This window comes from Taudactylus pleione, unplaced genomic scaffold (assembly GCF_031769625.1).
Source record: "Taudactylus pleione unplaced genomic scaffold, aTauple2 ptg000129l, whole genome shotgun sequence".
Classification (NCBI taxonomy): domain Eukaryota; kingdom Metazoa; phylum Chordata; class Amphibia; order Anura; family Myobatrachidae; genus Taudactylus; species Taudactylus pleione.
In genome coordinates this window covers 11,563,807-11,580,088 of record NW_028284531.1, presented here as the reverse complement: position 1 = coordinate 11,580,088, position 16,282 = coordinate 11,563,807, and the positions used below count along the sequence as shown (strand labels likewise).

The window sequence follows — 16,282 nt, the reverse complement described above, 5'->3', positions numbered from 1 at the left end:
ATTTGTACCCTTTGGGGTATATTTACCAAAGTGAAAATTTTTAGAAATAGAGATGTTGCCCATAGCAACCAAACAGATTCTACTTAACAGTTTACTAGCACCTTCTAGAAGATAATAGCTAGAAGCTAACAGAGCTAACTGTTTAGAGATAATTCCCAACAGACAATACAGGAAGGCCAGTTAAGTAGCGACTGCCTCCAGTTCCAGCCATCTCAGGGTACTGCAGGAAGCAAACCACACAACCACTTGGCTGAGGTTGGAAGCTAAGTAATAAAGCTTAATATCTGGAAAGTTCATTGAGAAAGAACAGAGTCAGGCACACAAACCGTAAAGTTTGAAATAACTGGAGAAACCTTAGCAGAAGGTTCATTATAATTGCTGATATTCTACTTAGACAAGCGATATTTTGGCTTTGCAACCTGAACAGGTCTGCCTTTATAGTTGAGAGTACCTTGGGATCTTTTTTTTTTTTTTTTTTAGAGTGATCCATAAGTGTGGGTAAGGTAGATATCTAAATATTTATTCTTGTATGGTTTCAAGGTAAAATTATAGTTAGATATTAAAAGGTCCAATTGGGTCTGTGACACATGAAAGGGAAGAGCTTCTGTCTTGGTATATTTCATTTTATAACCAGAGAGGGATCTGTAGTTTGTGAGGATATTGTACAACTTTGGGAGTAACATATGGGGGGATATCAGGGAAAGTAAGATATCGTCGTCAAACTGGGAGACTTTAAAGTATTCTAGGCCGACTTGGATCCCTCAGATGCCTGTAGATAACTATATTCTAGCTGATAGAGTATAAAGATCAAGGGTGAAAGCAGACACCCCTCTCTTGTGACACTAGTTATAGAGAACAAATTGGATTCTGTCTGAGGAGATTGAGCCTTAGTCACTTTTAAGAAACCTACCTCACCAGCTCTGACGCCATGCACAGAAGTTCATTCAGCAGTAACATGTGAAATGGCCACGAGAGGGCTGCTGCGGATACCCAGCCACAGCAGCTCCTCCCATGGGCCATTGCGGAGCACGTGACACCTCACAGCACGGCCTCCAGCTGCAGAGACCATCTATGTTGAGTGTGCATTTTCTGTGCGGCTGGGGGCTGTCACCGTTGGGCAGGGGATAAGGCCGACCCCGTGATATGCTGGGGGAAAGCTGCATTGTCCTGTCTGTTATATACACCAGGGTACCAGAGGACTGTAGCTGTGGAGAAAGCAGTATGCAAGGATCATTTCCCTTGAAAATGCCAGCAGCAGGTGGTGGGACAAGGGGCTGTCTCTCTGCAATGCTGAGGTGTAGATTAGTGGGCGTACAGTGTACCTGACTGCCATGGTAGGTCTGTAAACAGCGGCTTCTTTTCGGCTGCTTATGAGACTGTAGAGTCCTACCTCATTGCTAATCTTCACCTCAGCGCTGGGAAGATACAGTATTCCTCTGTTAGAGAAACAATACCAATTGGGGATTGCAAGTATATAGTGAACTCACTACTGTATATATGCCTAATTGATGAGTCCTGGTGGGTACTGGTGCTTTTATATACTGACAATTTTGTTGTGTAGTTGCTGGTGGAAGTTTTTTCTTTATATTGATATGTGTATATATATACTGATCAGCAAAAGGATCTGCCCCCTCCTAAGAATCTGCTTTAATATACAATTGGTCACATTTGTTAATCTACCATTTCATCATGAGCGCCAATAGAGATGTTCAATATATAATAATATCATTAGGGGTAATACATGTCATTGGAGAGCAGCAAATGGGTAGAGCCAGTGCACATGCATATATATATATATATATATATATATATATATATATGTACATATACAGACAGGTCCATAAATATTGGGACATTGACAGAATTTTCAGATTTTGGCCTCTATTCACCACCACAATGGCTTTGAAATGAAACAAACAAGATGTGCTTTAACTGCAGACTTTCAGATTTCATTTGAGGGTAATTACATCCAAATCAGGTGAACGGTGTAGGAATTACAACTGTTTCTATATATGTGCCTCCCACTTTTTAAGGGGCCAAAAGTAATGGGACAAACTAAACAATCCTAAATCTAACTTTCACTTTGTTGCAAATCCTTTGCAGGCAATTACAGCCTGAAGTCTGGAACGCATAGACATCACCAGACGCTGGGTTTCATCCCTGGTGATGCTCTGCCAGGCCTCTACTGCAAATGTCTTCAGTTCCTGCTTGTTCTTGTGGCATTTTCCCTTCAGTTTTGTCTTCATCAAGTGAAATGCATGCTCAATCGGATTCAGGTCAGGGGATTGACTTGGCCATTGCATAACATTCCACTTTTTAGCCTTAAAAAACTCTTTGGTTGCTTTTGCAGTATGCTTCGGGTCATTGTCCATCTGCACTGTGAAGCGCCGTCCAATGAGTTCTGAAGCATTTGACTGAATATGAGCATATAATATTGCCCGAAACACTTCAGAATTCATTCTGCTACTTTTGTTAGCAGTCACATCATCAATAAATATAAGGGAACAAGTTCCATTGGCAGCAATACATGCCCACGCCATGACACTACTACCACCATGCTTCACTGATGAGGTGGTATGTTTTGGATCATGAGCAGTTCCTTTCCTTCTCTTCTCTTCCCATCACTCTGGTACAAGTTGATCTTTGTCTCATCTGTCCATAGGATGTTGTTCCAGAACTGTAATGGCTTTTTTAGATGTTGTTTGGCAAACTCTAATCTGGTCCTCCTGTTTTTGTGGCTCACCAATGGTTTGCATCTTGTGGTGAACCCTCCATATTCACTCTTGTGAACTCTTCTCTTCATTGTTGACTTTGACACATATACATCTACCTCCTGGAGAGTGTTCTTGATTTGGCCAACTGTTGTGAAGGGGTTTTTCTTCACCAGATAAATAATTCTTCTGTCATCCACCACAGTTGTTTTCCATGGTCTTCCGGGTCTTTTGGTGTTGCTGAGCTCTCCAGTGTGTTCTTTCTTTTTAAGAATGTTCCAAACAGTTGATTTGGCCACACCTAATGTTTTTGCTATCTCTCTGATGTTTGTTTTGATTTTTCAGCCTAATGATGGCTTGCTTCACTGATAGTGACAGCTCTTTGGATCTCATATTGAGAGTCGACAGCAACTGATTCCAAATGCAAATGTCACACCTAGAATCAACTCCAGACCTTTTACCTGCTTAATTGATAATGAAATAACGAGGGAATAGCCCACACCTGTCCATGAAATAGCTTTTCAGTTGATAGTCCCATTACTTTTGGCCCCTTAAAAAGTGGGAGGCACATATTGAAACCGTTGTAATTCCTACACCGTTCACCCGATTTGGATGTAATTACCCTCAAATTAAATCTGAAAGTCTGCAGTTAAAGCACATCTTGTTTGTTTAATTTCAAAACCATTGTGGTGGTGAATAGAGGCCAAAATCTGAAAATTCTGTCAGTGTCCCAATATTTATGGACCTGACTGTATATATATATATATATTTATGTATAATGTTATGCTGATTTAATTTATTTTATGCTAATAGTGGTAATACACTAATATTGTAATATACAGCATGTTGGTGTGATGTTCACCATAAAGTTGCACCAGCTGACTAAACATATTAATGCCGGGCAGAGTGTTTACTAATTTATTTATGTTTTGTTAATTGCTATTTTTTGTTGCACTTCTGAATGTTTTTATAATTAGTGAGATCAGCAGATAGAAGGTCAGTGACATTATATATGGCCCTATTGTAGTTATGTTATATAGCAAGCACCACTATGGCACAGTAGTATACAGCATTGTGGGCAGGGCCGGTGCAAGGCTTCTAGGCACCCCAGGCAAAACTTGTGCCTGCGGTTCATTCTGAGTCAGACACTGTGACAATGTTGGATGAAGTGGAGCGATGTTTTCATCGATTTGCACTGCACATACATCCTAATGGAGATCTCACAGAACTTATTCATATTCACACACAAAGAAGTGAATCAGAAATGTGTTGGGCGTTCAATGGCAGTTACAGGTTTTTGGCTAATCGACACAGATGTAACATAGTACGGGTGTGTTATTAGAGACAGGAGCATGTTACTGGAAGTGGTTGCGTACAGATACGCTGAATTGCTTACATTAAAGGCCATACTCAGATGGATCATCTGCACCTAGCATAGGGCTGGTGAAAGTTTTAAACGGTGCGACTGGTATTGGCATCTAAAGACGCACAAAGCATGATTGCAGCATCTGTAGCCACTGACAGCGGGCGTCTCATTCCTTGCACATTTGGACGCATGGATGTACCCCAGGGAGGAGCTTTGTTGCTGCATTAGCATAAAGTCACAGACGCAACTGCAGCAAAAGACACAAGAAAAGCCACAACTGCGTCCAACTCAGAATCAATAGACACCCGCCCCCTCATCAGACCACATCCCAATTATGGCTTCTTCAATAATTTTCCCGGGCTGGTTTTCTACCCCAATCCGGCCCCTGCCTACCTCCAAAATCTAATTAGGGGAGTTTATCAAGCATGAAGGTCCAGCTGATCCTATAGAATGCTATCTCCACATTCAGAGAAAGTAAGAGAGCAGGGATCATGTTTGAGTTATTGCTATGTGTTAGGCTAACAATGTGCTTGATGTCACAGGCCTGTCTTCATTGTATAAAACCAACTTGGTCATTGTGAAACAGCTGAGGTAACACCAAGTTCATGCAGGAAGCTAGTATTTAGAGTAAAGTCCAGTGGCGAATTTTACCTAGCGGCTGTAAAGCTGAAGTCCCCCAGTGAGAACTTCTAAGTGGCTTTCCATTGGAAATGCTTTCCACTAATTACATCCAGGTAGTCCCAGGGGGTGGTGTTTTCTCCCCCTGGAATTCCAGTCCTGACTGTGACAGCATTGCTTGCAATGGGAGGCCACTCCTCTGCTATAATGGCTGCTCTATGTGGCTTCTATGGGCTGCAACCAATGCAGTCCCTAGACGCCAGCTTATTGATTTGCGCGAATGCATGGGATGGCGATCATTGTGCACATTTGCACATCAGACCCCTCTGCAAACCCAGGTAGGAACACATCCAACCTATTTATAAGATTACTTATTTAGCCATCGGGGATGTGCAGTCAGTATAGGCAGGGGAGGCAGAGCCTCCCCGTCATACTCCCTGTCATGCTCCAGAGTTTTGATATATAAAAACTGTGTTTTTATACATGTGTGCCTCCTAAGCCATTGACCTCACCGCACGTCACTGTTAGCCATTTCATGTTGTAGTGTGCCTTTGCTGTTAATAGCAAATTGAATTTGCCCCTGGAACCTAGTAGATGTGAACAGGCATATTTAGAGCCAGAATTCCTATGTTGTATGTCAAGGATTCGTCTAAGTTTCCTAGAATATGTAGAAATTCTAATCTTTTAGGGAAAAATAAAATCATAGCTTTCTCTTCCCTAAAAAGTGTTACTTTAAATATATTTCAATTATGATATGGAAAATACGAAACTGTAAAACAAAATTTGATAGTGACAGAAAATTTTAATTCAATATTTAATTTGATAAAAGCAAAACAAAAATGCTATGTATTTCTCATGTCTAACAAACAAATCAGTGTATATTTGCACTGCATAATTATGTCATGTTCATGCAGAAATTTTGAATTGAACACTTGTTTATTTCCTATTTTAAAGTGAATTAAACCAATAGTTCCAATTTGGGAAAAGCTAAAATTAGGATTAAGTGTGGCTGAATAGAGCTGGAGACACAGACATATGTTATTAGATTTGCTATGAGAGCTGTTACTCCGTGTCAGGATCATGTACTAGGAAATTAAGGATATGGAACTAAAGGCAACAAACCCAATGTAAAGCCTCTAATCTCAGCCAAACATAACATAACTGTCATTGGCTTTTCCTTAACACTGCCCAGAAAAAAACTACATGTGACCCCTCCATAATAAAAGAACACAAATGCTATATTTTATTAAGAGTGTGTCAAACAGGAAGAAAATTAATTACTTTTTTGCAGTTGGAGGTGTCTTTTTTGTTACTTGTGTGAACAGTTTCAACTTTACTGACATTTGTCAGTAAAGAGTTAAAGGTTCCCAGTAATGTGAAGTAACTTTTTATTTACAGTATGATCTGTTTTGTGTCGAGCAGATGTTTGTACCATCTTCAGTTTGTTTTATAGATCTCCTACAAAATGGTGGTGCCTTACCCAATTGTTGTCAGTCGTGTGCTATGTCCCAGCTTGACCCCGTGAACCCCGTACATACTGTGCTAGAGATAGCTCTGTGTGTACAAGCTTATACGGGATGGAGAGGTCGGGCCAATCAATATTAAACAGCACATAAGACGCGACTTCCCGATCCAGGCCGTTGCAGGAGTGGTATAAGCTGTTTATTGGCTAATAATCATGTGTATAGACATCTATACAATAGTGGGCCTGGGTGATCAGTCCGAGGATTGTACCAAGCATAGGTATGGCATCGTTTGCCTAACCACCCCCGTTTGCTGCATGTTGCACAGTGCGAAACGCCTATTCTGCGTAAATGTCGGCAATGTGTACATCTTTGAACCAGGCCCACTGTGCGAGCTAAAGTGCAGGGCGCACTGGAAAAGAGCATTTCTGCAAAGTGGATTTAATCAAGTTCCCCTGAGCTGTCTACATCATCAAAGAAGCTTCCATGTTAAACATTCCTGAGTTACATTAAAGAACAGACGCCTATGGGGACCAGTGTTGCCAACTCTGAAATGAAAACAAGGAACTGATGAGCAAAAAAAACTATTCAAAAATCAAACCCAAAAGAAAAGCCCAACTTAATGTGGTGGTATGGAGGTGGGGGTAATTTAATAAAAACATGTCTTTTATTATGTTAATGAAAGTCTCATGCTTGCTTTGGGTGAAGGGACCTAGAGGGCACACCAAGTTTGTAATTTGAGCACACCACCCATTCAAAAGATTTAGGGCTCTATTTACTACAATCCGCATTTGTAATGCAGACTGTAGTGTGATATTACCGACTGAATTCGCATTGCAAATTCAAGCAATATCACAGGGATTTACTACAAATCCCTTGCAGGGATAGAGCTTGCGATCAAGCTCTGTCCCTGCGAATCACCTCCACACACTTATCACGGTATTTTCGCAAAAAATACTGTGACAAGTGCAGACACATGCGCCGACCGACCGTCGCTAACCCCCGCCCCCCATGATCACGGATCCCCCCACAAACCCCACTCCCTTAATTACACTTACCTGCAGTCATCAGTGCTCCGGTGATGTCCTCCGTGGCTCCGGTCAGCTGACATCCCATACTGCACTGGGACTCAGGGCCTAATTCAGACCCGCTCGCGAACACTGAGCGCTCGCAAGCGGGTCGATGTTGGGGCAGTGCGCATGCGCACGACGGAGGCGGCTCCGTCATGCGCATGCGCGAGACCCGGATAGCGACGGGCAAGCCGTCTCTCCGGGTCTCGCTACAAAGGGGGCGTGCTGTCGATGGTGAGTGACAGCACGCCCCCTTTGGTGGGCGTGCAGGGGGCATGGCTGCCCAGACGGAGGCGTTCCCATGGGAACACCTACCGTTTGGGGCCGGCCCCACTGACATCACAAGTGATGTCAGTGGGAGTGCTCTCGGCTCTGATAGAGCCGAAAGCACTCCAGGACTTGCGGCCACGAGACCCTACCACAAGGGTCTCGTCGCAAGCCCGATGGTCGCGATGGTCTTGACCATCGCGACCATCTTTTTGGCCGCTCGCTATAGCTGTGGATGGTCACCCACAGCTATGCGAGCAGCCAGGAGGCCGCTCTAAAAAAGGACGGCCCCGATTCAGAGCGAACGCTCTGTCAGAGCGTCTGGTTCTGAATCAGGGCCTCAGTCAGGTGACAACCAGGCACCAGTGCAGGCTGGGAGACCAGCTGACTGGAGGGAGGACATTACGGGAGCCCTGATCACCAGTCCCTGGACTCAGGTAATGTTCTTTTTTTTTTTTTAGCAGAGATCAGTGTGTGGTCTGTTTAGACCACACAGCTGATCACTGAGACCGGCTCCGGATTTTGCTCTGCCCGTTAGAGCAGAGCAGGAGTCCGGTAACCGTGGAAGACCCTGGATAACGCCACCTCCAGGTGGCGTTATTATCACAGGGCTTTCCCCGGTATTTTTTCACAATTTATTTTTAGTGACTTTGGCCAGATCATACTTCCTATTACAATTATGGGAAATGCGATCTGCTTACTAAAAATAAGTGATAATTAGGGCTTGGATTAGAATTTTACAAATTCTACTCCAATTGCCTTGTAGTAACTTTCGGTGGTACTAAAATAATGTGAAATGGGTGTGAAAACACCCTTTTTCACTTTATTTTAGTAAAAATAATGTTAATAAATAGAGCCCTTAATACAGTAACCTTTCAGTATTTGCAGTTAGCACTGATAAACCTCTAATATTATGTACTTATATGTTATCATATTATTAAGTGTCCCTTTGCAATCATATTCACCATAATACATATTATACTCTATAGAGCAAGCTGGGCTGACACTTGTAGTTGCGTGATTTCATACACAGCAGTGCTGACATTTGCACAAAAAAAAAATTGACGTAGGGTTCCCTCTCCCCCAAAAGCATAAGCAGCCCTGGGCTCCTGAGCCAGCCCTGGTTCTAAAAATTTTGGGGGAAAAAAAGTGTAGGGTTTCCCTATTTTATGAACCAGCACTGGGCTGTGAGCCAGTCCTGGTTTTAAAAATAGGGGGTGGGAATGGCGTGGGGGTCCCCCTATTTATAAAACCAGCAGACTCTAACTAGCTGGGGACATGCCACAGCTAGGGGACCCTTTCACTGGGTCACCCCAGCCAAAGCATTAACACTACAAGCTAGTCAGCCTAAGCCAGGGATCTCAGGGGAGGTGGGGACCCCCCCAATAAGGGGTCCCCCCTCTCCCGAGCACCCCAAGCTTAGGCTGAAGCCAGGGGCTCTTCCCTGCACCCCTGGCCAGTGGGTGCAGGGGTAATAGTGGGATTTTTGTCCAATAGTGTTTTTTACAGTGGGACTACAGGTGCCAACGTGCCTGCCCTTTAGCACTTGTAGGGCCACAAGTACCAAAGGGCAGGCACGCTGGCACCTGTAGTCCCACTGTAAAAAAAATAGTAAAATAATCACAGTACACACACACTGTAGAAAGTAAAGTTTTATTACATACAAAACACTCACACATACTTACCTTCTGCCAGGTGATCGGTCCCCTTGTCCAGTAGAATTTCCACCTACAAAAAAATATCTATATTCACCTACCTCCTGGTGTAGCTCAGGACCACACCATCCACTCCAAAGATTTCAAACAGTACAGTAGCCGGCACCCTCTAAAAACAACCACCATTCATTATTAAATAATACTATTATATAATAAAATAGAGGTTTTTTTTTACTTTGGTGTGTTTCCTGTCAGAATTTGCAGCTACAGCAGCACTAAATGATAAATTAAGAAAAAACTCTATTATTAATGTCTACCCTTACAAACGTATTCACCGTATGAAACACTATACAGCAAGCTGCGCACACACTGATCATTGTGGCATACTGTAGTCTCACCCGTAGCACAAGTCACAACACAGGCACTTGCCGCAAGTGTGCTGCAGAAAATGCACATTCAGTTTGTAATCTAAAGACACCTACTGTATATCTTCGCTGAGACTTGTAGTTCTGTGATGATTTATTGATTGCCCTTCAAATCTCTATCTATTTTATAGGCATGCCATCACTGTGTGAGCGCCGCACACCACTTTCTACAGTGCCACCATGACTGGCACTTACTGATGTGTACCGATTGGCGACATTTGTACAAACTCCTAGTGGCACAGCAGTGCTGACATTGCTGCAAGCGTGTGGCATAAATTGCACAGTCAGTTTGTAATCCAGAGACACCTCTTTCTGGGCTGAGACTTGTAGTTCAGTGATGGTTTTATCCACCACTACTCAGACCCCACTACTAGTTTCTAAGGTATGCCATCACTGTGTGAGCATCACATACCACTTTCTACAGTATTGCAGTGTAACGATTAGCGTCAAGCTCCTAGCGGCACAGCAGTGCCGACATTGCTGCAAGTGTGCTGCATAAAACACACAGTCAGTTTGTAAACTCTTTCTGGACTGAGATTTGTAGTTCTAGCATGGTTCCATACACCGCTGCTCAAGTTCTACTACTAATTTCTAAGGCATGTCATCATTGTGTGAGCGCTACAGACCACTTTCTACAGTGACGCAGTGACCGATACTTACTGATGTGTAAGCAAAATGTTGTACAAATTCCAAGCGGCACAGCAGTACCGATATTACCGCAAGTGTGCGGCATTAAACACACAATCAGTTTACAACCTAAAGACATCTCTTTCGGGTCTGAGATTTGTGGTTCATTGATGATTTCATACAACGCTGCTAAAACCCCACTACTAATTTGTAAGCCATCACTGTGTGTGTGCCGCATATCACTGCCAAAAATAGCCTGACATGCAGAATTACTACAGTACTGTATACTGTATTAAAGACACTGTACAGAATGTGACTGGTCTGCCTGTCAGGGCTTACAGTTCTATTGTATTCTGTAGTGCCATACTGTATCCATCCACTGCTGTATTATTCACCACTTATTCAGTGGAGCACTAACCACCCAGCAGGGGAGCTGTGCATTGCATGCCGTGGATATTGTCAAGTCTCACTACGCCATACCGCGCTATTCTCATGCCGCGACTTAGAAGCCTGTATGGCACGCTATGAGCAAAGATGTAGTAGGACACATCTATAGTGCCGAAAAAAAGAGTTTTGAAATGAGCTAAACAAGAAATATACCCAAGGCGCCGTAATGGAAATATCAGTGTACCAAAAAGGTGTACTTAAATCTAACTTGATAATGAATAACAATGAGTGAATCAAGCTGCTGTATTAAATGGCAGCCAACCAAAAAATGCAAATAAAGAAAGAGAAAAACATTCACTCAAAAAAGATAATGCGGCTTCTACCAGGTGTTAAGCAGATGGATACAGTACATATGTAGTAAATTTTGTCTGATTTTTATTTGTAATTTAATTATTAGTGTTGCTGGTTTTTTTTACATTACTGAGTATTTGATATTGATTAGTGGTAAAAAAAAATTTTTAATTTTGATTTCTGTAAAGTAAAGTAAATGTAAAAACACCATGTAGATGAATTATTTTTATAGCCACTGGCGAATTTATGGCAGAGCAATATTTTGAGCATAACAGATTTTTTTTAACCTACAGTTTATTTTGCACATGTTTTTCCAGACATATACAAATCTGATACTTGAAGTATGAAGAGTAGGACACATATAATTAATGTCAGAATAAAAATCATTAGTGTAAGAATAACAAGTATATTTTTATTGCCAAAATACTGTAAATCTGTTCATGAGACAAAGACATTGCTTCTTATAAGGATAACAGGTTTTGCAGGAATGTCAAATTATTTGTAATAATAACAACAAATGATAGCATTGTGCTTCCATATTGCATGCATGCTTAACTAAAGACACATTTGTCACAGCAAACAAGGAAAGTGCTATAAGTTGTCATATTTTGACTTTAAATACAAAGGAGGAAACAAATGAAATGATTTGGTAATAAGAAAATATATGTCCCAACATATTTATTAAACACTGTACAGAACAAAATATTGCACTTGAAATCAGACCATAAATATGTACAAAAAGTATTTTACAAACTTTAATTCTTAATTTATAAATCTCTAATAACAATCAAGACCCATTATTGATTAAACAGACAAATGTACTGGAATATTTTGTATACAGTAGTTCTTGTCTAGCAGTCAGTGATACAAGACATATAAAGGCAGTTGTGTTTTCCGGAAATGTAAAAAAAAAAAAGTGGTTTGATTGCCAAGTAATAATCAGTGATTGTTGGAAAGACAAAAGTGACTCTGTGATCAGGAATAGGAGCATATTCATAACTATACTAACAAGCTCTAAACTGAATCCCAAATTAAGGATAACAGGATTGAGGAACTTTAATGGGCCATTAAACCTAAAATGTAGGTCTCAAACAGAATTGCTGGTGACATTTACAAGGATATAAGTAAAAGTTTCAGGACGTAGTACAAAATGACAATGTCTGTAATTAGCCATTTGTGTGGAAAAGATATTCTTTTGTATACAGCAGATTTCATGACGGTTAGACTTGAGGTACCAATTTAAGGCCGATTTGGCCAATAATAGAAAATAGCTCTATTACATGAAAAATACACAGAAAACATCTGTTTTGAAATTGTACTTCACTGTAGATATAGTGGACCTTTAGTACAAAATGTCCCAGCTGTATGATACACATTGATCTTGAATATCACCTCTGTCCCTAACAACCCCCTTGACACTGACCATGGAGAGAAATATTTTCGGAGCATTGATGAAAAAGTATAAATGACCACATTCTGATAACAATTGTTGTAATGACCTGACCTTGAGCATATTAAAGTGGGTCTTTATAGGTGCCCAAACATAGGGTCACGCTGCCTATAGCATCCTGTTTGATGTCTGGACCAAATAGACAAATCCTATGGGCCCAAACAATTGCTATCACCCAATGACTGCATACACAGGTCATAGTGTATCTTCGGGATGTAGTTAGTATACCGACGCACGGGAAGCCGTCTGACGGAATCCCGGCGTCTAAATCACAACTTAGTACTTAAGATAGGCGTCTAAATATCGCCGCCTATCTTTAACCCAACAGACGTCTTCCCAAACAAAGGTAGTTGGGGACAGGGTTAGCGTTAGCTGCGGGGGAGGTTAGGTTTAGGCACTCCCAGGGGGGACTTGCGATTGGGCACCCCCCAGGGAGGGTTAGGGTTAGGCTAGGGGAAGAGGGGGTTAGGCACCACCGGAGGAAGGTTAGGGATAAGTATCCCTTCCGGATGGGTTAAATTTAGAGTGCGGGAATGGGGGGGGTTGGGTTTAGGCACCCCGGGGGGACTTAGGGTTAGGCACCACCCCGGGAGTTTTAGGGTTAGGCACCCCTAAGGGAGGATAAGGATTAGGAGGGGGAGAAGGTTAGGGTTAGTATACTTACCTGCCCTATTGGGATTCTGGTGTTTCAGGCTTCCGGCGTCGGCTTTTCATACCCAACCCGTATCTTCAGACCAAAGTTTCTGCCAGTCTTGATCAAGATCACATCGAACTTGTGAAATTCTTGGTCAGGATTTGGGCCTACATCAAGCAGCACCTTGTAGACAATATTGTCTTACAGAGACTAAATCACTACAGGTTTTGTCACCTCAATGTCCACCCTGGCATCGATTATGGCACTTCCAGCTGGGAAGCTCTGGAGCAGTCGGAAGTACCTGCCCAAAGAGGTACATGAGAGGATGTAAACATCATGGGGTCAGCCATCATCCACTCATGTGATGCCCTTATTGGACAGGTATGCCCCACAGCTGGCGTGCCCCCTCATTAATTATATTTAGTGATGAATTCAGTCATGGGGATCCAATCCCCTTTAATGTCTGGTTCACACTGGTGACTTTTGTTACATTTATAAGCTGTAAGATTTTTAAAACAAAAATAATGTTTAAGGAGCAGAAAAAAATGCTTCAATATGTGAATAAGTGTCTACATGTCTGCATCATGTTACATGTCTGCATGTTTCATTGTGCATATCCACTTCTGTGTCCTGGAACTACTCCGGGAAAGTCATTCTGCTTTGGGTTTATCTGACAATGCACTTGGTGGAAACATTGAAACCTAATAAAAATTTAAAGCCACCTATTTATTACATTAAGCTTTTCAGGTTTTATCTGACTGCATTTATTATGCATGAATTTTGTGTGTTTGAAGCTTTTAATTACATTAAATTGTGTCTAAACTTGAGCTTTTCCCACAGAAGCGTAACTAGAAAGTGCCAATATATGTCCCATTAAATGTAAGAGATGAGCCCCCACCAGTCCTACTGCAGGGATGAAGGGACTGTCTGCCCTAAGGTAAAGCTGGGAATGGCCATGTATTTTCGCCTTTGCTATCCTTTTATGTAATTTTAATAATAATACAATATATAATTTATGTGGGAGACATCAGCTAGGAATGCCCCCAACCCACCCATTAGCTGGTGACAACCTTTGTACTGGTCTATATATTCATGCAACTGCATTTTCTAATCTATATATTAATTAGTAAAACCACTCTGGAACATAAACAATACTATGCATATTAGCTGGGGTCACAAATCACTGGTTTTTACTTGCAATATGACCCCCATTATGTGCGACCTCAAATGGGAGCAATTGTCCTTCGGTAACATGATATTTAGATGACTTGCTGCTCACCAAATCTCACCATACACAAGAAAATGGAAAGACGCCTTTCACTTATTTAGTGACTGTACATGTAGAAAGGGACTTTCTACTCATCAGGGGAAGAAACTCACTTCAAAAATGTTTAACTTAGCAAAGAGTCTCCTTTAATAGTAAATATGGATTGTATAGTCTGAATATATATATACATATATACATATATATATAATATATATATATATATATATACTGTATATAAAAATAAAAAGTCATACTGGCACTGAATGACTTCATACAGCCACAGCTAACTTGGATCTGCTGTCTACCGTTTATTTTAGCTTACTAAAGTCTAAAGGAAAAGGATGAGAGTCACTGTCCTTCTGGCAAATAAAGAGTTTATATTAAATATAGAACAATAGAACATTTCCAACTATCACTGCTGTTCAGCTGATCATGGTTGTAGGATATGGCACCAATTGATAGCACTAATAATGCTGCTGATAGATTTGCACACATAAGTAAAACTGCACTACAGCATGTAAGTTTAATGTAGTGCTAGACTGAACATATAGGTATATCTTGCATATGATGAATTATTGTACTCCGCTATACAGGTAGTAAAGGATGCTGAGTGGGAGGCAGGGCTGTATACGCACTGCCAAAAATTATATCATTTTTACAAATAAAAAACAAACAAAAAACAACAACTTGTATTACATATTTGTTAAAAGCTTTGCAAAATGTTTTCATGTGTAAAGCCTTGAAGAGTTGGACATTCTTACACACCTCATTATATTATAGTAAACAATGCTTTTTTTTTTCTTTCTACAAAATAGTCTTTTCTAAAATGTACAAGTAGACAAAAATGATGTTTGTGAATTGCACTGGTCATGCTCATATGTACTGAGCTGCAGCTACAGAATTGCTGCATAGAGGGCATAAGCCAATGTAAAAACACCGCTCAGTAGATTCAGCCCTGGACCCAATACCTGCATGTTTACTGCTAAGAACCTTCACAGAGCCTTTGAACTCTGGGTATCCAGCTGATGACATATCAACTTGCTATAACATTTCTCTATCCATCAAATTAACCTTTGATGTAGCGTCAAGTAACTTCTGTCCTCTGCTCATAGCTCTATTCAATGGAAATCCCTCATTCTGCATAAAACAAACAGACAAATAATCTAGTATTCCATACTAGCAAGAAATGGAGACTTTTATTGGTTCATCCAATCAGAAAAATTACTGCAACATGAACGTCTCACAGATTCACGTTGAATTTGTTTCCTTTCATCCCGAGGCTGGAACAGGCTTAGGTCTCTTCTTATCTATCTGTGGGACAAACATCATAGCCAATCAAAATGATGGCTCATTGCATGCACTAGATGTTAGGTCTTCAATTATATTAAAAGCCATCAGGGTAAGGCTCAACTGTACATACTGACAAGAAATTCCCGCTAATTTTTTTTCTTCTTTTTATTTTGGCAGCAGTTAGGGATGTTCCATTGAATAGACCTTAAAATCTAAATAATAAACCTAAATGTACACACTTTATACAGTTTTTGGTGGCTCCTTCTCATCTCTTCAGTTTACCGCAGAGTACGGTTTTCAGGAGAAGTTATGCTCCATTACACGATTCACAACACCTCTGCTTGTAGAGATCTATTAAGCACAGCTTAAGCTGTTTTACAAATGTACAGTAGTGAGTTGAGTCCTTGCATTCTCCTTCTGTAAAAATAAAAGATCTAATTAAAACCCAAAGCTGGAAAAAAAAGTACAAGTTGTAAAACAGAACACTGTATTAAAGTGTACCTATCACCTACTTATACTGGCGGCAGCCATTTTATGAGGTAAACCAACATTCTGCAGAATGCAGCCTATCAATTCACTAGGAACCAGTGACTTCATCGAGGCCCTAGGCAGTTATAGTATTTGTTCAGTCTACAAAATGGTTGCCTGGTCCACTGTGTGTGGGTCACAGCTACACTTTTGAATGAATGAATGAATGTCTT

General features: G+C 41.1%; 1 protein-coding gene across 1 annotated transcript in view; it reads right to left on the bottom strand.

The window, feature by feature from the left end:
* Window positions 1-11,335: 11,335 nt before the first annotated feature.
* ADAMTSL3 (ADAMTS like 3) overlaps window positions 11,336-16,282 on the bottom strand; it is a 536,839-nt gene continuing 531,892 nt past the window's right edge. The window contains exon 31 of the mRNA XM_088472851.1: window positions 11,336-15,998. Within this exon, the coding sequence (XP_088328977.1) occupies window positions 15,889-15,998 (110 nt within the window). The 3' untranslated portion in view covers window positions 11,336-15,888. The remainder of the gene's footprint in view (window positions 15,999-16,282) is intronic.